At 44.5% G+C, this 24,322-nt stretch overlaps 1 protein-coding gene across 21 annotated transcripts in view; it reads left to right on the top strand.

The window, feature by feature from the left end:
* CADPS (calcium dependent secretion activator) overlaps positions 1–24,322 on the top strand; it is a 220,750-nt gene that overhangs the window by 102,595 nt on the left and 93,833 nt on the right. For all 21 annotated transcript variants that reach the window (XM_054076643.1, XM_054076638.1, XM_054076644.1 and 18 more), the window contains exons 7-11: positions 2,530–2,641; positions 6,233–6,372; positions 8,411–8,477; positions 16,731–16,839; positions 17,914–18,126. In XM_054076643.1, the coding sequence (XP_053932618.1) occupies positions 2,530–2,641; positions 6,233–6,372; positions 8,411–8,477; positions 16,731–16,839; positions 17,914–18,126 (641 nt within the window). The remainder of the gene's footprint in view (positions 1–2,529; positions 2,642–6,232; positions 6,373–8,410; positions 8,478–16,730; positions 16,840–17,913; positions 18,127–24,322) is intronic.

A 24,322-nucleotide genomic window follows, 5' to 3' on the forward strand; every position in this document is an offset into this window, starting at 1 on the left:
CAACAAAGAAACTGAGTTTGTTAATCAGCTCTGTGCTGAACACGCTCATCTGCTGAGCTCAGTTGGACAAAATCTGCTCAGAGAAGAGCAAAGCAGAGAACCATACTCCTCGGGTGCAGGAAGGAGTACACCAGACCGTGTCCTCTGCGCCTTTTCCCAGTCACTTCGAGGGAACTGCCCTGCTTCAGCTGACAATCTAGTTTGAGGACAGTGTAAAACAAGTGTCATTAATAGCATGAGGGTGGATAGAAGGGGTTAGTGAGATGGGGTATAATCTGTCATCTGGTTTGCAGTATTCTAGGTTGTAGGGTTTGTTCCTTCACATCACTTGGAGGTGTTGCTCATGCCATGCTTTTGGTTTCTTCTAGTTTACAAAAAACACCTTGTCTGTGATGATTCTTCAAGCTTGATGGTACACAGAATCACAGAATCACAAGGTTGGAAAGGACCCATTGGATCATTGAGTCCAACCATTCCTAACACTCCCTAAACCATGTCCCTCAGCACTCCATCCACCCGTTCCTTAAACACCTCCAGGGAAGGTGACTCGACCACCTCCCTGGGCAGCTGTTCCAGTGCCCAATGACTCTTACTGTGAAGAAAGCTTGTCTGTATTTTTGTCTATAAATACATTCTATATTCTATAAATACATACACTTTGCATGAGTTTCGAAGTGTGATGATTTTTCAGAGTCTCTGGGAAAAACGTGGACATCTAACTCACAATGAATTATAAAAAAGAAAATGACAAAGAAAAAGAACAAAAAAACCCCAGTTTTTCTCTTCCAGTTTCACGATGGACCTCTGCATGATCGGCTGTTCGGGAGCATCCTCCTTACAATGTGCACTCTTCCCCAACCCTCCCTCTGCCTTTCTTTTTTGGCTGACCTGCTGCCTGCTGACAAGGGCAAGTGCAGTTTTAGGAGTGCTTTGCTCAGCTGTGTCTGGAAGTTTCTGTCTGGCTTTATACTAATAAGTTTGTAGCTTTCTAAGCTGTAGAAGCAAAGCTTGAAACAGAGCTATGAGGTCTCAAACATAAAAGCATCGTGACTTTTTACCTCTTAGTGTAGAGGATATTCTCTTCTCTGCTACTTTCAAAGTTGTTTAAAGCTCATAAATAGGCATTAGTTCAAGTTGCACTTTGTTTTTATTCCATAACCTTCTTCAGCCTGTGCTTGTTGGTCAGAGGGGAACCTTCACACAGGTAATTTGACATGCTGTGTAGTGGCACCACTTGTTGGAGGCTCTTTGTGAGTCCGTTTGAAAAGCCATGGTCCTTAAAATGTTGAGCAGACTTGGTGTTTCACAGATTTCTTTTCCCTACAACCTCTCTAAATCAAAGCTGACTGCTGTTTGTAAAGCCTGGGTACCTTTAAGAGAACCCCATGGAGATGTTCACCAGCACAGCTCTGGTGAGCCCTAACAGATGTCGCTAGGCAGCAGCTCCAGCTGCAGCATACTGGGACGGGGACAGGGCCCAGGAGAAAAGTCCCTGAAGCAGAATGCCGTAAACTGTGGCAATACTGGGGCTCTGTCCTCAAAACTTCTCCCAGCATCCAGGACCAGAGAGGAGACCTCTAACATGATATGCTCAGACCCATCACTGAGACCTCCCTCTGATGGGCTGCAGGAATGCTGCAGTTCCACCCTCCTGTGGGGAAAGGGAAGGTCATCTGCAGGGCTGCCTCTCCTTGTGGGACTTAAAATGACACGTTTGGTTATAAGTGTCGGCAGTCTGCGGCTGGAACCCTGTGCCTGAAGGGTCCCATGTGGAACAGGTTCATGTTCTCTGCACGCTCAGGCAGCTTGTGGTTGCAGGAGCTCAGAAAAAAACACCTAGAAACATGCACAAAGGGAGGTTTCTCATACTGTGGGTCGTTCAACCTCCATACTGCTCCTTTCCAAACCACGAGACCAGCTCAGGGATGACTTGCAGAGTACAAATAGAGGATGGTGGTCTTGGTTCATCATGTAATTTGAGAGGTGGCCACCTCCGGGCCACTGCCATTCAATCCCCAAGGAGATGATGTCCTGTTCTGGAGTCTTACTCCGGATGAAATGGCTTGAATTTAAACCTGGCCTGGGACTCGAAAGAGGACCCAAATTAAGTTGGCCTTTCTTCAGAGAAAGTTAACTTCACTATCAAGCTGGAAAGGAGAGATTAATTAGCAAGGAGAAGAGTAGACGCATGAGCAATTACAGATGTCCAAGGTACAGATGTCACCAGTCCTCAACTTCTGTTGTGACTATACAGGCTGTCGCTGCAGGAGACATAGTGTTCTTTCTAAATAAAAAAACTCTTAAATTTGGTATCATGCTGCTCTCAGATGCTTTCTTTTTTCCCCAAAGAACCATCATGGTTTTTCCAAACATCTGCCCCACATTTCCCTGAGAAGATAATTAATACCTCTATCACTCGGATAGCACAGCCACTTCCGTGTGTGCCAGACAGGACATTTTTGGTTAACCATTGTGGTGCTGCTGACCTGCTGGTGAGCTGAACATATCTCTCTGTCCTTATTTCCACAGCTGGGGCACCCAAGGAGACTTCACGACAACACACGCACTTCCTGCAGTGAAGGTGAAGCTGTTCACAGAGAGCACAGGCGTGCTGGCTCTGGAGGACAAAGAGCTTGGGAGGGTAAGGAGATTTTGAGTTTAATAATGTTTCCTTCTGGCCCTGCTTTTCTAGAGAAATCTCTCCTGTACGGAAATATCTTTGGAGCACAACATGCTCTGCTTTTTTGCCAAGCTTCAGGAGAGGGGAAAAAAAGCAAGCTCTCCACTGCTGGAAAGGAGTGCATCTCGCATGCTGTCTTTGTTGTGAGTTTTTAATGGCAGCATTTCAGCTGGCTGTGCCTGCACTCAGCAAAAGCAGAGGATCTTGTATGCGATATTGGCAGTCCGGAAAGCCTTAGAAGTTGCTTACGGAAATGGACATTCCTGAGGTAGAAAAGGGGATTATGCTGAGGCAAAAAGAGGGGATTTAAGTTTGGCAAGAGAATGTTAAGCTGCTCTCCTATCTGCTGAGCAGCCGGTGCACAGTTTGAGCGTTTGAAAGCACTGACTGCGGTACTTGCTGCAAAGGGCTTGAAATCCTGGCTCCCCGGGGATTGTGGCTGAACTGGTGGCTTCAGTGGGGCTGGACTGGGAAGTGAAATGTAGAGGTTAGTTTCCCCCACCAGTGCTGTTTATAGCAAGAAGCTCAGATTCCCTGGGTACTGGCCACAGAGTCAACCTTCCCACCCCATTTCTGCCCCTCACCTGTGGTCCCTACACCAGCACTCTGGGACTGGTGGCCCTCCCTCGCTGCAGCCCACAGCTCCAGAATATCTGTGGGCGGCACTTTTATGTGGCTTTGGGTGTCTCCATGGGGTTTTTGCAGCCCCATGATTTGTGTTGGCCCCAGACATAGCTGGCAGCAAACTCTCATGCATCCCTCCCTCAGTTCTTCAAGCGTGTAAGGTCTGAAAGAGGAAGACCTTATGAAAACCAGTTCATGGAAAGAAAGCCTGCACCTTACACATGGGCTTGGCACCTCCCATCTCACAGCTCAGCGTGGCCCAGGAGCAGGCTGGGCTCCATCTGCACAGCTCTGCGGCACACCTCACTCTATACTTTGTCTACATGCCCATGGCCAAGAAAGCCATAGCCAAGAAAGGCACTGACCTTGTGGCAAGCCTGAGTATGGTGTTTCCAATTATGGACTAACCTGTTGGGGTCATAGAATCATAGAATGGCCTGAGTTGGAAGAGGCCCACAAGGATCACAAGTCCAACTCCAGCACAGGACAACCCCAAAATTCATGCCATGTGTCTGAGGGCATTGTTCAAATGTTTCCTGAATATTGTCAGCCTTGGCACCGTGACTGCTTCCCTGGAGAGCTATTGCAGTGCTTGTTTCTCCTCATAACTGCATGCTTGTTACTCCGTGGCTGCTTGTGCCTTGACACAGGAGAGTCTGTGTCCATAATTAATATGGGTTTATATTAGTCCTGTTCATGTAAGTGTCAAACATGAGCTGCTGATCTGATTTATGTCTTTGTGGTGGTGAGTGCTGCGTGTGATTTTTCTCTCATATCATTCATATTCATTTTAGTGATTTGGGTTTTCATGCTCATGAAACATCCTTTGTTCCTGCACTTGAGAGACAGAAAAACAAAGCCATCTCTTCTTTTCTCTTCTCAATCTTCTCCTCAAAGAGTCACAGCACCTTTGGACTTTTCTCATCCACACCTTGACCCTTCCTTTCTCCCTGGCCTGCTCCTTTTTTCGCAAAGTGGGTGACCCTACCAGACTGCAGTACTCCGACTGGACACCTATAGCTGCTTTGCCGCACAGCATCGCAATATTTTCAGGATTATTTTCAAAACCTTGTTCTTCATCAGCCCAGCATCCTGCCATTATCCGCTGCAGCATGCTGAGCAGAGCTTTTCACCCGGCCAGCCGCAATGCCATTCAGGGCTTTTTCCACTGAGTGGTTACACTCAGTGTAGACCCACTTGCTTTGTGAGTCTTGTTTCCACTGGCAGCCGTGAACGGTGCTGACTTTGCTGGTCCGGGGAAGCAATTAGCTGTGTATGTTGTTCTGAGAAAGACATCAGACCCCAAAGCAACCCATCTTGCCCTGAAATGCTGATGAGCCAGCCTTACCAATGCGCTTTTTGTCCGTCGGGAAGCCATCCCCCTGCTCTGAGCTTCTGTCGGCCAAAGGACACGGGCCAGCAGATGCGAGCATGGGGAGCCAGGCGGTGATTTCCTCTGGCCTGTGGCCACCGGCGCTTTCAGTCGGCCAAACTTCAAAGGGATGCTTAGTGTGCCCACAGTGGCAGAGAGATGACGCGTGTCTGCTCAGGGCACATCAAGATTTCTTCTTTAACGAAACAATGAAACTGGGAGCGTGCTATGCCTGTGGTTTAGCTGTTGGAGTGGGCACAAATCTGTCTGCACAGAGAGAGGAGGAAAGCAGGTTTTATACACAAAAACATCCGTGTTCAGCCGCCCTTGGAGAAGTGGCTTTTGTGCTCTGCCAGACATGGACAATGCCCACTTTCTATTGCAAGTGTTAAATTGGCAACTGGCCGGCACTCCTCACTTTGCCACTTTTATTGAAGGGTAAGCTGGAAAATGCTCCCAAGCCCTAAACTGCTGGATGGGCAGCTGAAGGCATGGGAATACATCCTGGCCCTATTGAAGCCGGTGGCAAGGCTCCCATGGACTTCAGCCATGCCAAGATTTCAACCACTGAGAGCAAGGAGGGGAAGAACCATGAATTACAACAACACTGAGCAAAGTGTACGCACCTTTAGATGAAAAAGAGTTAGAAATCAAAGTAGAGAGCATCCCAAACACCCTTAGAGGATGCTGTCTCACTAAGAGATGCGGTTCAGTGAAAGTCTATGCGCTTGCCTGGCCTGCCTTGCCATGGGGGGTCTTCGGATGCTGCTCAGAGTTTGGGTCCCTCCGTGTGGAGGACTCACTTCTCATCTTCAGGATTTGCTTAAATGCGGCCTTTTCCTCGAGTGGTGCAGACGACGCTGGTGTGCTCAGCTATCTATGTAACTACTAACAGCTTCAGTTTCCTGCCAGAGAAAGCAGTAGTCCAATTCAATAAAAGAAGTGATAAATAGTGTAGATTTCGTCTGCTGTTGTAGCACACTCAGACACACCAGCCTACCTAAGCATTGCCTACTGCATCCAATCTTAGCACTCAGCACAAAAATCAAGCCAGGTTCCCACAACCTGATGAACCATTTCAGGTAGAGCTTTCTGAGCCCTCGAAACAGCCCACTTCACATGGGACGTGGCAGGAAGGCTGGAGGTCCACCAAGTTGTATGAGTCTGAGAGTGAGTGATTGCACTGGGCAGCCTCAGCAAAAATCTTGTTACTGGTTTGCTAATCACATTAATCTACCATCATTTCTAGACTGATTTATCTGCAAGTTCATTTGATTATTCCTTAAATGATGGGAACTGATAATGCAGTTCTGTTGTGCACAACCCCATGAACAATGGCTCGGTAGATAGAGGAGCCAAAGAATGTATGAACTAATCTCAAAATATTAAGCTTTAATTTGAAAAAGCAATATAAAGCCATCATTGCTGATGTGAGTAGAAATTTCCAGACTGACTTTTAGGGGAAAAGTAGCTCATCTGATGTGCTTTTGTTCCCCATTAAAATCCATTTTGTGAATACATTTTCCCTTTAACACTGTTGATTTTGACACTTGCAGGTTGTTCTTCACCCTACTCCAAACAGCCCAAAGCAATCAGAGTGGCATAAAATGACTGTTTCCAAAAACTGCCCTGATCAAGACCTGAAGATCAAGCTTGCTGTGCGAATGGATAAGCCTCAAAACATGAAGCACTCTGGGTAAATGCTTGTCTCGATCTGAACTCAATATGTTTTGAATGTGCATTGGAAAACTTCTCTTTTTTAAATTCTGCAAGCAAAACTCTTTTTCTCAAGTTGTCAAAAGAAAGATAAATATAAAAATGGCATTAGTTCAGTCACTTATAATGCACTTCTCCATATTCTTAGCATAGTCATTTTAATGCGTATCAGCCAAACAGTTTAAATTTGAAGCAGTATTCCTCAGGAAATTGCTAGATTATTTTCCTGAAAGGAGATAATAGGTGAACTGCCTGACTCTTACTGAGAATGGCATAATTTCCTAAGTTATTCTGTGTCTCCCTGTATTGATGTCTCAGAACCAAAAGCACAGAGCACCTTCTGCTTGATATGAACTCCAGTGTGATCATCATTAGTGATACAGAGATACACAGCATAATTAAATAGCAGTTACCTGGAGTCAGACAGATAATCTGGAAGGTTAAGATGGAAACCTCTCTCTCCATGAGTGTCAGAGGATCTGGGGCCAAGGGGTCCCTGACTGCCACTTCTGGCTTCCACCTTCATGCTGGGTGATTATGAGTTTGATCATCCTTGGGAAGATCTAGCTAACGCCATTGGCGATGCTTTCCTCTGTTTGCTTTTCAGAGCGGAGGATGTGTTAAAAAAATAGAAACTGTCCAGGAAAGTCAATGTTCTGTTTAATTGTTTCTCCAATATATTTTTGATGCTATAAAAGTGACTTTGTTTCGTTTTTATTTTCATGCTATTTTGTTAGATTCCATCCTTGTTTGATGGTTTGGATCATTCCTCTGTTTTCTTAATTCCTTATCCTCCTCCCCCGTCTTCTCTGCTAGTCAGATCAGAGCCAATAAATACGTGACCTGTAATTTTTCGACCACGATCACAGCCACCAAAAGCAAGAAGGGACAGTTCACCTCTCAACTTTGTTTCCTTCACCACAACTGATAGCAACAGGGCTGAGCAGTCCTGGCTTTTTTTCAGGCTTTCTTCAACTAACATTTGATATACAGGATGCTGCTTAAACTAGGTAGTTTATCACACTAGCTTGCTATCAGAACTGAGGTTTTCTTTCTGTTGATGTTAGCGGTAACAGCAAAAAGGACAATTATTTCCCTTTTCTTGAACTAGACAAAGACTCTCTGCCCACATTAGCATGACTTGGCGTTCTGTGATTTAAACACTCACCAAAAGTATGTTGGATCTCTTCTGGCATAGAGAACCACTAGCATAACCAAAAAGGATTTTTTTTTTCTATTTATTGAGCCAGAACTAAAGTAATTATAATGATACATAAAACATATCCATGCTGAATTATGTCCTGGTGTTTATTACTAGTCCGGTGCTGCCACTATTTTTGCCAGTGTTTGTATTACGATGTCACAGTAGCCACTTTGTCACAGAGATTAAATGCTAACTTTGACATGAATTTTAAAAGCTAGTTCTTCCTTTGTAGAAAACAGTAAATTCAATCCTCCTTAGAAATTATTCAGTTTCCTTAAATATCTGTAACCAAGTGATTTCTAGGAATTCATCTTAAGCTGTTCAGTGAAGTGCCCTGGTTTAGTCAGTCCAAGTGGATACTGGGATGCCGGGTGCTGATTTCGATGTAGTAAGTATCGCTGTTTGACAGCTCCCCTCAGCCAAATGGTTTTGTGAAGGCTTAAAGCAACATTTGGAGTTTCTCTCCCTTAATTCTTCCGTTGCAAATGTATTCATCACCCATCTGACCATGTCATAGCTATTCACTGGCATTAAAGGGCTTCTAAATGCTGGGCAAGTTGTAGAAGATAAAGGGGAAGAGAGAATTAATGCTGTGTAACATTAAGACTCTGGAAGTTTTTTGTGTCCCTTTCTTTACAACTTATTTGTTCGGGCTAGAAATGAACACATTCATGAATGATTCTGAGCTTGAGTTTTGTAATTACTCCTGCTTTCGCATTAACTTCAGTTTCTAGGTGTAAAGAAAACTCACTGAAAAGCAAGAGAACAGCAGATAGTCACTTGTGTACTGAATTCACCTATTCTTTTCTTCTAGGTATTTATGGGCCATTGGTAAAAACGTTTGGAAGAGATGGAAGAAACGATTCTTTGTCCTGGTCCAGGTAACAGATGTAACTAGAAGTGATCTTAAATCACCACATGAAATATATAAGTCTTTCCTCTGGCCATTCTCAGTGCTGTGTAATGGATGCTGAGCCGTGGTTCTGCATAGGGTGTCTGTTAAGTCATGGATTGTTTTTCTAAACGTGTACATCTTCTCGATGATATCCCAGTTGCAGACCTCTAACCATGAGTTTTCTGATGCGCGTGAATGTTTGGTGAAACAGACATCCAATTTTAGTGAGGAATTAATGAGATGAGGAGGAAGCTCTGTCTCACTTGGCTGGAGGGACTTGGGTGCAAACGCTTCCTTTTGAGCCTCCAGGTAAAATCTGAATTCCATTGAAATCTACAGAAGTTTCATCACTGCCTCCGTCAGAGTCAGCATATCATTCTTGACATTTATCGTGCCTTTGCATTCATTACTGCCTCTCATTGTCTACGGCCCTCATCAGTCATTTTGTGATGTCTTTCTTACTTTCTCCATTTTTTTTCCTTTTTTCACTTTCTGCCCTCCCAGTTTCAGTAGAGCTGTATATTTGACCATGGTTAAGAATTTCTAGGAAGCAGGCAGAATTTGTCCTCTGTGACTTAGAAGGATCTGGTCAGTCCTTGTTGTGTTAGATCTCCCCATCCCAAGGGCAGCTGAAACCACTGCATTGGCCACAGAAGTGTGGGGCCCCACTTTGAGCAGCTCCATCTTCACACTAACCTGATTAAGCCACAGAGTCCTCTTGGGTCCCTCACACCTCTCTGGGTTCCCCAGGGTGTGTTGTCTCCAAGTATGAGAAATAAAGTCTTTTTGCGTGGTCCCGTGGTGAAAGCGGCACAGAGTTGCTCTGATGAAATAACGTGGGATCCATCTGAGATCCTGTGCCATCACAGATCCAAAGTAATCAAGCCAGAGGGTGAAATCCTACTGCTGAAGAAGCAGATGGGAGGTCTGTTGCAGAGGAGCCAGGTTTTCACTCGTGTATAAGAACTGAGATGGTGCAATCCAGATGAACCAAGTCCCACGTGTCAGATGGAGCGTGCTTGTGTGCTGGCTTTCCTGTGCTGTTAAGGAGAGGAGACCCTGCAGTCCATCTTCCACCTCACACAGCTGGCTTCTCTCGTCCAGAATTACCTGGTGTATACTGGTTGTTTTGAGTTAATTGTTATTCTGAGTTCAACTGTCTGAGTAGGAGGCTTAATTGCATTTCCCATTTGTCCATTTCTGCTGGCTTCCATAGCGCTAAACTGTGTGCAGATTAGAGGATCCGTCCTGGGGAGGTAAGAGGGATTTTAATGGGCATTACCCATGTAAGCAGGAACCTATTTGAAGAGACCAGTTGAGTACCTAGTCCAATAGCCAAGTATGATCAGCAGTGACAGTTTAATGCTTTTTTTTTTTTACTCCAAAGGGGGTCAGAATGGCCACAGAAGTGGAGAGTTAGTGGAGAGCAGCCACTATAGTTAGACTTAGGTAAAAGTGGTGGGTTTAGGATCCGTTTAATCCGTTCCTAGAGGCGTCTGATTTGCAAATGCACCCTCCGTCCAGGGCCTGGCCAGGTCTCTGGTGAGGCAGGGTGCTTGGCACCTCGCAGGGGAACTGGCATCTTGCAGAGCTAGACCACCGGAGGTACATCCCAAACTGTCTCCTGGGTGAGAAGCAGCAGAGGCTGTAGTGCAAGAAGGGCTTTATGGGAATGTTATTCAGTGACCGTGTTCTTGGGCAGGGATTGAGGGATTGCTTTTCTCTCTATTTTTTCCTTTAATATGTTCTGAAATGAAGTTAAAAGTGCTGTGGCAGTCTCTGATCATCTGCAGAGCAACTAGTACTGCTTTTCCTTGAGAGCTGGTTCATCCTTATTAGACCAAGTTCTCAGTCCCCTTTGCCCTGTGAACAGGGATTCTCTAAAGCAAAATTCCTCTTTCCTGAAATAGCTTCTCCCGTGAATAAATCTATTGATACTCTTGTGTGCGAGGGTTTACAGGTTTGGACATGGATTCCTATGTCTCTCTTAAGGAGCCTTGTTCTGGCTTTTCTATGTGGTTGCAGTCACATCTCTGGTTTTCATTTGATGTATATTCTTCAGCTTGCTGTGGAATTGAAGCCCTCAGAGTTATTCCATGTTTTCTCATGTTACTAGGTCTGTATTTGTCAGTTGGCATATAAGAGCAGAATTTGGCCAGAAAAGCAGTTCATTTGAATAAGATGAGCAGACTTTTGCCCCCAGAGTCTCTGTAGCCCACCTCAGAAATTCCAGCTGCCACTGCAGCTTCTCTGTTATGTTACCGTTTGCTCAACATTTGGTGCAATGTAAAGTGTTCTGCCGTACATCAAATATAAACAAGAAACACTCTCTATGCAGTCCCTCAGATGTAGTTTGAGCATATTGAACATGTCAGCAGGCAATAAAGATGGAATAAAAATACTTTGCTGTCCGTATGTTTGTCATTTGCTTTTCATGCAATGCAAAGGATGGGTGCTGATATGAACAGGGATTGGCAGCAAAGGTGTTGAAGTCCAGGATGCTCTGAACTCTGCTAAACTGCAGACAGAGTATAACCCTGGCAGGAAGGTGAGCTGGCTCGGTTACATAAAGGCTGGACATGGAGCAGCCCCTGCTTCAGGAGCAAACTCATCTACACCAGACCCCTGCTTCCACAGGAGCCGAGAGGTAGAGTCCAAAGCATAAAGTCCATTTGGGGTATAGTGTTCTGGTCAGTTCATGACACTGCCAAGAGGGCAAGACTGTAAGTTCAGATTAATAACTTAGAGTTTCCTTTCTGATCCCTTATCTCTGTCCATTGCCGGTAGTGTCTTCTATTGCAGCTCGGTCTCCTGTCTCATCCCTTGCAAAGTAACCTCCTCCTCCTGTTCCTGTGCCCTCTCCTGCTGCTCCTTCCCTATTTCAGATGGACACAGCCTCAGTTCCTTCAGTGCCATTGGATAGTACCGCTTTGCCTTCTGGTACCAGTGGTTAAGAAATTCATGGCAATTAATACTCAAACTCTTCGTAACCATTTAAACAAGGCACAAAGGTGCCAAACTGTGTGGGTGGCACCAAGGAGGAAGGTGTTTATGGCAGTTTGTCTCTTGTGTCAGTGATGCCTCGCCAGTATGAACAGAGTACGTAGAAAAAGGAGCTCTGCAGGAAGCATTTTGGCTTGTGTACGCCCTGGTGAGAAGGGGAAAGGAGCAATAACTGGCTTGTAATTTGGGTGGGATAATCCCTCGCACCTTCTGTGTCTGTGTAGCTGCGAGGGTTGCACTGGGGAGGAGATGATTTGTTTGGGTGTAGTGGGTGAGAGCAGTTCCTTTGTGCCTTTTCTAGGACTGGTCCTTGTCTCTCCAGCGCGTACATCGCTGGGTGGACTTGGTTCAGCTCCTTGGGGAAGGTTTCTAGCATGGTGCGGCTGGCAGAGCTGGTGTGTGTGCTCCTCCAGCATGCACCCGTGAGTTGAGAGGGGATAGTTTTCTCTTTAGAATGAATCGCAGAGCACTCTGCATGCTGCCCACCCTTCTCGTAGACACCCTTTGAGATGAGCAGCAGAAGAGCAGAATACTGATTAGATGTAAATTACATGGCAGAGACTCGTTACTTGCCTAATTTTAAATCCTGAGATATGCAGTGTGAAAGTGATGGCAGAATATGGCCCTGAGCTTGGATGGAAATGGTCTGCAGCATCACAAGTGAGGAAAATGCTTCGTAAAGGCAACAGTAATGCCAGTGGCAGCGGTAAACGAAAGCAACGGAGCAGTTCAGGGCAAAGTTCTCCGTGACTGGTTAGGAGAAGAAATGTACATCCATCACAGATGTTATAAGGGTTTCTTAAGTTGCTATATCAGCTGCCTGAGCACAGCGAAGGATTTTCAGCCAGTTTGCCAGCTAGACCCTCAGTCGTGTAAAAGCTGGGATTTTTGATAGCTGACAGAGCTTGTATTCATTCTTTGCAAGGTCTAATGTGCTGTACTGGCAACAACACTACGGTTGGTTCTGGTGGGTTTGCTGGCTTTGTGATAGGAAATTTCTCATCATGATTCTTAAGGGCAAGTGAATTAATTACATTGAGATTTCAGACTGAATCTGTTCTTCTCTTGTCATAACCCCATTTCTGTGCTCTGGCAGCATATGGGAAGTAACACTCCATGGTACCTGGATGACATGTCTGCTGAGTAGCTTGAAGCAGTTTTCAGCTGATTGTGTCTGATGGTGTTTGCAGAATGTAGCTGGAACCAGATCAACTCTCTGCAGATTAAAACCAGTTGCAGTGTCTACGCCTGGATCTATTGTTCTAGTGACAGACTCCCTGAACTCATTATAATCTAGACTAACAGTGACAGTTTCTGCTTTCAGCAAAACTCAGCTGACTTGGGATAAAATGAAATGAAGTAAGTGTTCAGTAACTCCAATAATCAACAGAATTTGAAAATAATTCAGTGAAATTGCGGTGTCCTGCACCAGCAGTCCTGGACTGTGGTCCTCAAGTCAAGGTAAATGACCCGTAGCTGATCCCCATAATCATATTAAATCATGTTTTCAGTTAGACCCTCGCTGAGAACTGGGCATAGGCGGTGATTCTTGAGAAACCTTGAGTGTTGATGATAAATATGAGACTTTTTGGATCTGCTCTTTAAATGTATGCCACAGCCAGGCAGGTCCTGCATGTCCCATCTGTACTGACATGGGATGGCTTGCCATCACGCAGCCCTGCCCGAAGAGAGCACACATACACCTCCTGCTTGAAGGAAGACGTTAGAACAACTGCTATGTGTGGTTGTTTAGGGCTGAAGGGACATGCTGAGATGTGAAAAATGTTGTTTTCACATTTATTTCTTTAAGCTAGATCATTTCCTCTGCTCATTTGTGTCAGGAAAGGGCTCGGGAGGCAACATACAGCTGCAACCAGAGGACGAGAGTCTCCCATCAAAGTGGGAAGCTGTATTACAGTTGGCAGTATCTTAGCACAGTTTCTCTCCCTTGGGACAAAATGCAGGCTGTTAATCTAGGAAAGGTCCATTTAAGAATTTAACCCAAGTGGGGCAGTGTTATGTCAACAGTGAGAAAGGAGGAGGCAGATGACTGAGCTTGGAGTGTGAGGGAGGACAATTAACAGGTTTGAGCAGGATCCTGGGGAAAGCAGTGCTTGCTAGAGCAGGAGTCTGGTGGAAAAACAAGGACGAAGTCAGGACTGGTTAATACATATCTACTGTATTTATTAATCAGTTGGATTATATAGCTGGTGACAGAATATGGTCAAGTGCCAAGAAAGTCAGATCTAATTTAGCTGCCTGGGAATAGTGAACTTTGGCATTTGTCTCCTGCTGTCTGCTTCCCCTTTCCTGAATTGGTTTGTCTTTTTCTTCTTTTTTTCCCCACTTTCTTTTCCTTCTGCTCTTTTGTCTCAAATTATTTCTCAGAGCATTTTCTTTTTTTCTTTTGTAATGAACCAGTGAGGGCAGCCTTGGATTATTTCCCTTTTTTAGTTTCACTTGGTTCAGCTTCCTTAGATGCTCCTTTCCTGGCCCTCAACGGGTCCCTGGATGAAATCCCAGCTGCTTTGAGAGCTTGTCCCTCACTGGGCAGAGATTTCTCCTCTGTCTTGCTTCAGTTTCCTCTCTGTATATGTGTTTTTTCCAATTACTCAAACCATTCATCTTGCCCATCCCATCTGCTCGCTCGCTCTCATACTCGGCTATGGTTCAGTGTGAACTCAGCAGGCTGTAAGATTAATTTCTGCTATTAACTGTTTCACTTGTCTGGCCACTTCTAAGCTTCTACAGAAAGCAGGCTCAGTAAAGCACAGTATTTTTTAGAGGGCTGATGAAAGGCAAGCTGCAATCTCCACTTGACCCTATGGTGCTATTCAGCAGCAAAGTATGATCGTGACATACTGAGCCTTCTAGAGTCTCATTTTGTTGTGTTTTGCTTTACCATTGCTCATAAATGGAAGGAGCCGCATTGCGCTGGTAAGCCAGGGCATCAGCTTCTGTCTGACCCTAACCAGTAAATCCTTTACAGGAGAGGACAGACAGGCTATATGCAAGTCCTTGAAGTCAGTGGCACAGGTTGTTTAGGTGCAGTCACTCTGCATGGCACAGCTGGCACATTTTGCAGAGGCCATTGCAAGTTGTCTCCTCCCTCCAGCCTGCTCCTAACCTGCCTACTGGCAGCGGGTTCTCGGGCAATCCAGAGCTCAGGCTTTGCCCTTGAGCTGTGTGAATAGGGAAGAGGTAGGACGTGAACCCAGATGAGCCCTGGCTCATTGCACGTTGTAGACCCATCTGCAGGATCCTCTTGGGGGTCTCTTCTAATAATGATGTAGGGCAGCCTCTTCCAAAGAAATGATGTGACTGCTAACAGAAGAGACTCATTTGCTTTCCCTCTGTCCCAGGATGGCTCCACCAAAGCCTACATCTGTCTTTTCTAACTTTTAGCCTGAGAAGTTCCGAAACGCCTACGTGTGTTTCCATACATTACTGTTGCGTTGGTATGGTTGGCACAGTGATAGGGCTCAAAAACATTTTCTGGATCCAAAGATGAGAGGAATTATTTGTACATAAAGAAGAGCGAGAAATTCAGACCTCATCTTCAGGGTCACAGAAGAAGAATCTGGACTACTGAATGAATTTGAACTACTGAATGAATTTTACCTGTTGCTATAGAGTGTAGAGAAGAAAAACTATTAGTTGTATTAATGTTTTCAATCAATGTCAGTGTACGCTAGCACTGAGTCATTTCAGGAATTAAATTTATCACACAAGTTCAGGCTGTCTAACACGGAGAAATCGGATCCTCACCGTTCAGATGAAATTTCCAGGATTTTACCATAAGTAAAGCACATTCAGGGATTTCTCCAGGAGGTGGCAGCAATATACTGCAAGTGTAGCGGAGCGAGCACTGCAGGAGTAGTCAGAATATTGTGCTGTGGGGCACTGGGTTATTTTTAGATTTCTTCGTGTTAATCTTTTTAATTTTCGTGTTGCCGGTATGATGGTATGCATTCAAAGTTCATAGCATAGAATATGCACTGGTGTGCTCCTGCTATTGGTCTGTTACTTGTCAATCTTTTGTCAGTGCTGGTAGTTTTAAGGAGGATGCAAGATGCTTAAAGCATCACTTTTAGTCTTACTCCCACAAATGTGTTAATGATAGGGTTTATTCTTAGGTGGCTTTTGGAGCTGTTCCTGGAGGAAAACAGGGTGCAGGCAGGGCTGCTGAGAGCAGGCTGGCAGCTTGCTGAAGCCCATAGAGGGCAGCAATAAACCGAGTGCTGGCTGGGAGATGCTACGCCAATTGCCAATAGAAGGGTTCCCTGACTTAAATAAATGACATTTTATTAGCGATGGGTGCCACCAAAATAGGTGCTGCATGTGTATTTGTAGCTGAGCAATTCGATTGGAGTTTGCAGGCAAAATCCCCCAGCCCAGCTACTCGCTCGTTATTCAGGATCTCACCCGCCTTCCAAAAAATGACGAGCACGATCCGTTGCCACCCACCAGAGTTTTAAAGTTTCCTCCAGAGGTCAGGAAAATGTCCAGACTAATAAAATTACGTCAGGCATCCAAGATGTGACACAACCTTAACAAAGTCATTCGAAATCATTTGACAGTAAATTTCCCCGTGAGTTCCTAGCCTGGGGTATGGAGAATCCTCTCCTCTCCTCTCTGGACGAGCTTCTTGCCGACCATCCAGATCGCAGCACGCTGAGTACGCGCGGGGCCTTGATGCGGCCTGATGGCCTCCTGAAGGCGATTCGGGAGCCTGGCAGAGCCCCCGCAGCTGAGTCGGCTTCCGTCAAGAGCTTGACATTGAATGTATCGTGTCATGCAGATGGTACCTCAGAGGAGTGAGAGCTGCCATTTACAGCACTGATGACAACAACTGCCGAGATCAGTGGGATCTTAAGATTGCTTTAATATGACTGGCACCTAGCAATTTAGCTCACATTGTTTGTGACAGGGTGTCACTCTTGCACTTGTCTGGGGATGAATGATAGAAGGGTTTTAAAGCATGGAGCTGCTTCCTTTGGAGGGGAATTAAACCGCTGTATGTACTGATGTAGAGAATTTGATTCCTGCCGCAGCAGGATGTGTTAAGAGAAAGCTTTGCAAAATCCGGTCTATCTCATATGGGCAATGACCGTCAGAATTACCCCACTGCCCTCCAGTCCCTGTAAAGACGCCGCCAGCACGCGGCATTTGTAAGAGCTTTGGTTTGCCTTGTTGTGATCGCCCGGTGCCATCTTAGCTTTGTGATTTTCTTCAGGTTAGTCAGTATACGTTTGCTATGTGCAGCTACCGGGAGAAAAAAGCTGAACCTCAAGAGCTGCTGCAGCTTGACGGATACACTGTGGACTACACGGACCCGCAGCCAGGTACAACAGCAAACTGCTGCACCCGCAGGTGCTCGTGCTCACCATGCTGCCTGTTCGGGAGCCTTCGCTCTCTCTCTGTGTTTGCAGCTGAACAGTGATCGGCATTATTATAAATATGTTTGTGTTTATACTGATCATTAGCTGTGCATGACTTTACCATAAATAGATCTAAGGAATTGAGCTCAGAGTTCCACCAGAGGAGGGAAAGACTTGTCTCTTCTGGGAAGCCTAAGTGAATTAGACACTTAAATCCCAAAGAAGTTTGATTGGTAATAAAATGCCCAGATCAGTAATGATCCTAACCTGTGCCTTCAGATTTTATTCCCTAAATAGAAAGTTAGCAGCTATGCCTGTCTTTATTGTAGAAAATATTTATGGGACCAACGCAGCGTTTTTCCTGCCCCATTTTCTCTCTGGTAGATGTAAGTCAGTGGAAGGGACAGAAAGCCCTGGAGGTACCTGTTGAGTGGTGAGAACCTTCTTCAAGTGGAGGAGCACCACATTTCTTTTATTTAAGTGGGGCAACACAGTGAGCCTGGTGATCCTCACCATGCCCTGGATCATGGTAGCCCAGAGGAGATGAAGAAAGACACAGTAGGTTGGTTGTCGAGACCTTGATTCCAGGTCAATTCTGCTGTTAGGGAGATGGAAAGATGGGTGACAGACTGGGACAAAGACAGAAATAAGCCCGTCACCCAAACACCCTCGGTGCAATGATAGCACTGTTGCGTTTGCTGTAATGGGAAACCTCCCACCGCATCCTCTTAAAATCTATTTTGAATGGGGCTCCAGCAAGTGCCACCTGCATGGGACCTACACAGATGGGGCTGTAGTAAGAGAAGGAACTAATCCAAGTGTGTTGAGCCACAGTTTAGTGATCACAGTGCCAGGTGCCTCCTGGGGACCTGGCGGGCTCTCTTACAGGTGAGTTTGGTGCAGGGGAGGGGGCTGAGCTGGGGCAACATGGGGCTGGCGGGGGGACACCCAGGGCTGCAGTGGGATGGGAAGCTGGGGGAGATCTCCTGGCTGGCCTGAAAGTCTGTGAAACCTCCTTGTCGCTTCCTCTCCTGCCAGGTTTGGAGGGTGGCAGAGCATTCTTCAACGCTGTGAAGGAAGGAGACACAGTGATTTTTGCAAGTGACGATGAGCAGGACCGTATCCTGTGGGTACAAGCCATGTACCGCGCCACCGGCCAGTCTCACAAACCTGTGCCACCTACTCAAGTGCAAAAGCTAAATGCTAAAGGAGGAAATGTACCCCAGCTAGATGCCCCGATCTCCCAATTTTGTAAGTAAATAAGCTCTCCTAGAGAGCAGAATTCTTTAATAGAAAGATTTTCTGCACTGTTGTAAATTTTTGCACACGTTTCTGACTCCAAAATGAAATTATTTTCATTACCATTAAGCTGCTTTTTGCATCAGTGGATCCAGACCCAGTTAACCTGCGTGTTTAACACAACCAAACCCAAGAAACAAAATTCCTTGAGGAAGTTGTCAATGAGTATTTTAAAGTGCAATACTTGATGGAGGAGAGACTGGGATCTGAGAGCCTGAGACCCAGCTTGCTTTCGGCAGACGCGTGTTTTACCCTCACACAATGAACTGCACGCCCAAATCAGAGCGATTCATTAGCGCCATTAGCTGTCTATCAAACGCATCACGTGCTCAGAACTACAGGTGCAAATCTTGCAAGTACGAAATGCACACACAAAAAGAGGTCTCCTGTTGAATATTCAACTGTAGGAAAACATATGGTATTTTTAACAGGTTGCTTTGCAGGCCAGTTAGATGTGAATTTAAAGCAATCATCTTTTAAGTCGTAGCTGTGCTGCATGTCCTGTGCAGTTATACCCAGTTTGCTTAATTTGAAATTTAGAGTAATTTCTTTTGTCTTGCAAATGTAATTTGATTATAAACCAGATGAATGCCTCTTCACTCATTTTTCTTGAAGGTCTCGATCACACGTCTGGAGCCTCTTTATTGTGTAACACACAGCAGTTCGTGCTAGTTTCAGCAATATTTAAGAATTAATATCATAAAGTATATGTAAAATAACGAAAATGGTAAATATTAGTAAATTCTCCTAATTAAATTACATTTTAACATTTAAAAATAGCCTCTGTAAAACTCCTGTGGGGTATTTTGTTGTAAAGAGCTCAGAAAATCTGCCTCTTGCTTATCAATATCATTTGACTGCCTTTTATATTGGTTTAACTTCTTCATATCAGTATTTCTAGGAAATAACAGTGCAAGACATACATCTGTACCATCAGTGTTACAGCTGAAAACCTCTGCTTGCTGCTTTTTTTTTCCTTTTTCTTTCTTATCCTCCACATGCCTACAGATTTTGGATGCCTTCTGCCTTGCATTGCTGCTGCTGTTGGTGAGGACGTTGCATGATGCAGCGTGGTCAACCCATACTCAGTATTTTCATCTCAGTGACCCTCATCCTCTTCATCCCAGTCAGGTCACTGGCTTTGGGGGTGCAAGGTTTGAAGGATTGGGGTTGGGAAGGACAGATGCCTCCCAGAAAGCCAGAATTGGAGCTGGGAATTAGGGTTTCGCGAGTTTACTGGCTGTGATTCACCTCTAGAGCTGGCTGAGTCGTGCTGACCTGAGAGCACTCCCAGCAGCTGTGTCCCCCTCTGCCCAGGTTCATGAACAGAGCACACGCAGGTCCTTCCATGTCTGCTTTTTCACACGTTTAAAGCCTTCAAAGCGCAGCAAGGGAGAGCAGCAGAGGGATGCTGCTTGTGGCTCCCTCTCCTAGCAAGCAATGCTGAAGGATTCTCTGTGGTTGATGCAAAGAGGGTGCAATCCTACTAGTCCTAGCATGATCCTGGTGGAATAGGATGAGGGCAGTGAGAGAACAACAAACTGGGGAAGCCCTCCAGGCTCCTCGCATTCCTGCAAACATCAGTCCTGGAGAATTTTTCTGTTGAGTAAATTCCTGATGTTTACAGAGTTTTCACTTTGCCAGACCAATATGTGGGGACAAGGGAATGGTCCCTTCCCCAGATGCATTGTAATTGCCTGGCAGCAGCTGTAGCAAAGTCTGCCAGGAGTTTGGAAAGGGAAGGGGGATGCCCAGGGCCATGGACCTTCAGATGTGTTGTCCCCATGTACAGCCTAGCTCTGTGTGCATGGGGAGAGCTCAACCCCACTGCTTAGGTTGCTGGGATGGAGCAGGGGCAGCTGGTATGTCCTAGTCCTTGCCAGGAAGTGGCGCAGTCCGTGACTAAGCCTGAGAATCCTTTCTCTGCGCCTAAGCCCAGCCCGTCTGCCAGAGACTTGTGCTGCTCCTGATCGTGCAGACCCATATCAGTCAGACCATGCTCAAAGCTGGGGAAATGCTGTAGGTTTGAGCTTACTTTTTCCATCTCACTTGCCTGCCAGGAACGAGGGATCCCTCATCCTCGCTTCTGGTGCAAGCAACTGAGATTTCACCCCCTGGTCCCTCCAGGGCATCTGAGAGGGCCAATATGTGACTTTAGTTTCTCTCACTTGTTCTCATGCAGATACCAGCTCCAAATCTGAATCATTCAGCTTTTTTTATGCCACGACCCTCTTCCCATCTGCAATGTGTTTTCTCCATAAGCTGGGTGGCTTCAGGCTCCCCTTTTTGCTGCAGGCACTGGGAAACCCTTTCGGTTGTGTTGTGCCAAAGCGTGGAAGGGGGGAAACAGTTGGCTCCTTGATCTGACGATGACTTGCTACTTCAGCATCCTCTAGGCTAGTGTGTTTTGTCCTCAGTCTTCCCTCCTCCTCCTTCCTTGGATCTAGATCCCTCTGAAAGCTCTTTGTGCACAGGATCTGCGTCCTGCAAGAGGAGGAGGGCAGCACGCCATAGTAAACCTTCACCTCAACGGCAAGGGATACTCATTTTTCATATTTCAGTGTTTGTATGTGGCAATGCTCGTTGTAAAAGTCATTGGGTGCAGCAGTTAAATAATAAGAAGCAGAAGTGAGTCATGCGTGCCACACATGATGGCTTATCAGGAGTCTTAAATGCACAAGCACATATCTCAGCTCTTTCAGTCTTAAAATTCAAATATATCAAGTATTGCATTTTTAAAAGGGTCTTGGTTTGTCATTGAGTTTTTTTAGCTTGGGGTGTTTGGTTTGGTTTGATTTGGTTTGATTTGGGGTTTTTTGCCTGCTGAAAGGTAAGGACTTTTGCGAGACATTTTATTCTTGTACATATATCTTTATACCTGTCATATTTTTTGTGCTTATTAGAGGCTATGGTGAATGAGGACATGCAAATAAATAAATGTTAAGCCATTTGACGAATAACTGTTGTTATAGCTTTCATGTTGTAGCAGTCCAAGATGGCACATGCACATGCATGCTCATGCAGAGAAAATCCAGCCCTCCGCTCCTGGATGGAGCTGTCTGTTAAAGAGAAGCTTGAGAAGAACATCTTTTGCTGTTGGGGAAGCTTGGGAGAAGTAGCAAATTCATTTGGTTCCCACTCCTTTTGACTTAGTAAATACAAACTTAAGCAGCACTCAGATTCTCAGTCCACAGTTTGATAGCAGTGCTTGACTTGGAATTAAACAGACAGCTCCGAACCAGGGTGGAGTTCATTTTATTTGCAATTTAAGTACTGGAAAAAATAGATCCTGCTATTCATTAATTTATGTATGACTCTACAATCCCTTTTATGTGGGTGAACAATACCTGTTAGAGTGGAAAGTTTTGCTTTTTTTGTTTTGCTACAATTTAAAAGAAAAACTCCATTCACGCCAAGCTGTGCTTTTCTCCAGTGTTCGCATTATAAAAGAAAAAACCCAAAACTGTTCTTGTTTACTGTTGAAATCATGCACAGTATTATAGCCAATAATGCTGCCAATACCTATTACACCTTTTGGCAATATTTAAGCTTCATAAAAGTGGTCACTTGTCTGAAAGCACCAGTCTTTTTTTGTTCTGTGTTAGTGATGCATCAAACAAAATTCCCAAACATGTTCAACGTTCATTTCTTTTGAAACCCTTTTCTTTTTACCGTGAAAGATTGGTCTGTACTTGTTTTACATATCACTTGTGGTTATATTTAGTTTTTTAATGTCTGTTTATATTTAATGACTGTTAATCACACCATATACAAAGAGTTGGTTGTTTTGAGAATTTGTCGTGATTTGTTCCCACATAACAAGTAGCAAGGTTTATTGAGCTGCTTAAGAAATTTTCAGCTGTAAGTGGGTTTTTTTTTTGGTTGGTTTGATTTTCTTTAAGTTTCTTTTTCATTCTTTGCTTGAGCCCAAGTATTTAGCTGCTAGGTTAGGGCTCCTGTCTGCTTTCCTGAGCCTTGTTGCTAGTCTTTATGTTATTCTGGTTTGTTCCTTCTTACCCTGCTAACTTCTAGCTGGACTCAAGGGTAAGTGCTTCCCTGTAGCTAGCACAGCTCAGATAATCAGACTAGATTATCTGACATATGCAATGTGCTTTTTTTTCTTCTTAAATCTTTCTCATGTTTAGATTTTGTAGTACAAACTTTCCATGTTATTTTCCTGAATTGAGGTTTGAAATGTAAGTTTCCATACTGAAATTAGGATGCATGTGATGTTTGCATAATTGCCTTCTCTCCCTGGCTTTCACATTGGCATCAAGTGATCCTCTTAGTAAAGCCAATCATTAACATTTCTATTTTTCATTCCAAGATGTAAATATTAATTAACATCACAATAAAACTGTAAATAATACCTTCTTTTGTTTCATGGAATTTACATCTAGTTGACTGCTTCCTGCCTGAAAACAGATCATTTTGCACTCTGACAATATCCCTTCTCTCCATGCCGATGATTATCTTGGTGCAGGGCACCAGCATGCGGGTCTATCCATCGACACCTCAAAGCGTAGAAAGGTAGTGCAGGAGACCCTGAGAGACCTAGAAGAGGAGCAGGACTCCACGGGAGCCCCCCCAAAGTCTCCTCCTAACATGCCTTGGGCAAACAAGCCTGGCTCTTCAAAGTCTGTAGTTCCCTCTCCCATAAACTCGGTAGGGGATGATTTTGGCAGCAAACAGCAGCACTCTGGGTCACTCCAGGTTTGGAGATGCTGACCTACTCTGTCTTAAATGCACTCGTCGTGGAGGGGTGCTGCTGTTCCCCCGAATTACCATAAATTAATGATTTAGCTTGGGTCTCTATCACTAATCAAAGCAGCGTTTGCCAAAGAATAAGCCAGGGGAATTATAATTTTACCTTTTCCCGCTGGAATGCCTACTTTGAAAAAGATAAAAGCACAGACTTGTGCTGTAAAAGAGCTTCTCCTTAGTCTTTGTTCAGTCTTAAATACACTCGGTACAAATCCTCTATTGGTGTTAAAAGCTGCTTCTCTAGTACCTGGTGAGTGCCTGCTTTCCTTAGGAGGGAATAGCATCCGTGGGTCATGAGAGCTGGCAAATATGTATCCAGAGTATCTGAATGCAATTATGAGAAGGAACAGGCGGTGTCATCCCTCCTGGCCATCAAACAAGACTCTTTTTTTCCTTCTTCCTCCTTTTGTTTCTTTTTTCTTCTTTTTTTTTTTTTTTTTCCTATGTGTGAGTATGTGTGCGTATAAATATACCCCTGGGTAGCAGGCAGAATTCCTTCTCAGCAGACACTTTCTTTTTTCTTTCTCTTTTTTGTTTTCTAAATGTTTGGATTTCCAAAGAGGATTCTTATCAGACTTTACCACCAAAAAAAAAAAAAAAAAAAAAAAAAGTTCAATTTGATGGAAATACAGATTTTTGCCACTTTGAAAGAAAGAAAGAAAGAGTGAATGAATGAATGAATGAACTTGGGTCTGGCAACATTACATGTATTTGCACTACAATGCATTGCTATCCTATTAGATTATTAGTTTTGCGCTTTAATTGCTTTATTTTTTTTTTTTTAGATAGTTAGAAATATCATGAGAACGCTGCTGTGTCTTCTATATTGTCAACTTGCAGATGCTTCATTGCAGGAATGCAGAATTAAAATTTAATGCAGTTCTCACATAACTTGCATGAATTTAAAACTAGCTTGTAAATCACTTTGACGTGCTTTAAGAAGCATGGGACTCTAACTTATGAAACAAATTCACAGGTTTCTGCAGTTATCCAGTTCAATATATTTTTAAATAGTTACAAAAATGCTGTGAAACAATGTTTTATATTATAAATAGCTGTTCTAAAACTGTTTTTAACTTGCCACACAAGGAGTTATGTAAGTGCGTACTACAAATTCTTATTCATTTAACTCCCAAACATTAGCTAACTGAGATTTCAGTTCAGTGCCTGGGGTGTCTGCTGATATACAGGAACATTCATAATCATTTTTTTTCAATCGTAATCCAAGCAGAAAGGAGTTTGTTTGCAGCAAAGGAAAAGCCATAAAACGCAGGACTAAACAGCCAATTAAATGTAAAGCTATCTTCTAACATGGAATAATATAGAGACTAAAGAGCTCTGCGCTAGCCAGCCAAGAGGCGAGCACAGGCGGCTGCAGCGGGGA

The sequence above is a fragment of the Cuculus canorus genome, chromosome 11 (assembly GCF_017976375.1).
Source record: "Cuculus canorus isolate bCucCan1 chromosome 11, bCucCan1.pri, whole genome shotgun sequence".
Taxonomy (NCBI): domain Eukaryota; kingdom Metazoa; phylum Chordata; class Aves; order Cuculiformes; family Cuculidae; genus Cuculus; species Cuculus canorus.